At 57.5% G+C, this 565-nt stretch overlaps 1 protein-coding gene across 1 annotated transcript in view; it reads right to left on the bottom strand.

Moving 5' to 3' along the window:
* LOC119585317 (two pore potassium channel protein sup-9-like) overlaps positions 1-565 on the bottom strand; it is a gene marked incomplete in the record, with an annotated part of 38319 nt that overhangs the window by 16810 nt on the left and 20944 nt on the right. Inside the window, 1 exon segment of the mRNA XM_037933991.1 lies at positions 376-563. Within this exon segment, the coding sequence (XP_037789919.1) occupies positions 376-563 (188 nt within the window).

Genomic DNA, 565 nt, shown 5'->3' with positions numbered 1-565 from the left:
AACTTATTGTGATGTTTGATGAAGGGAGTTTTTTTTTTTCCTTTTTTTCTTTTTACTTTCTTCCCTTTAAACGGGATTCTTCTCGTTCAAGTGTTAAAAAAAAAATCTCGTTCATTACATGTCCTTCATCTGCAATTATCCTCATATCTTCCAACCACTTCCTCCAACACCTCCCCCTTCCCCTCCCCCTCCCCCCTCACCTCCCCTCGAACCCCACCCCTTCCCCCTCCCTCCCTCCCCCTACCCCCTTCGACCCCCAACACCCCCTCAAACCCCCTTCCCCCCCTCCTCCCTCCCTCCCTCCCCCTTTCCCCCCCTCCTCCCTCCCTCCCCCTTTCCCCTCCCCCCTTCCCCCCCCCCCTAAGCCAAACCCACCTGCTGCGCCTCCGCCTCGTCCCGCCGCTCATCCTCCGTGTTCATGGTGACGAAGCGCAGCACGAAGAGATTGAGCGAGGCGGCGACGATGGCCATCCCGAACAGGATGAAGACCAGCGCGAAGGCCACGTACTCGGGTTTCTCGTTCAGGGTGTTCTCGCGCTGCAACGCCACCATGTCGCCGAATCCT

Source organism: Penaeus monodon, chromosome 19 (assembly GCF_015228065.2).
Source record: "Penaeus monodon isolate SGIC_2016 chromosome 19, NSTDA_Pmon_1, whole genome shotgun sequence".
Classification (NCBI taxonomy): Eukaryota; Metazoa; Arthropoda; class Malacostraca; order Decapoda; family Penaeidae; genus Penaeus; species Penaeus monodon.
This window is presented reverse-complemented; position numbering and strand designations above follow the sequence as displayed.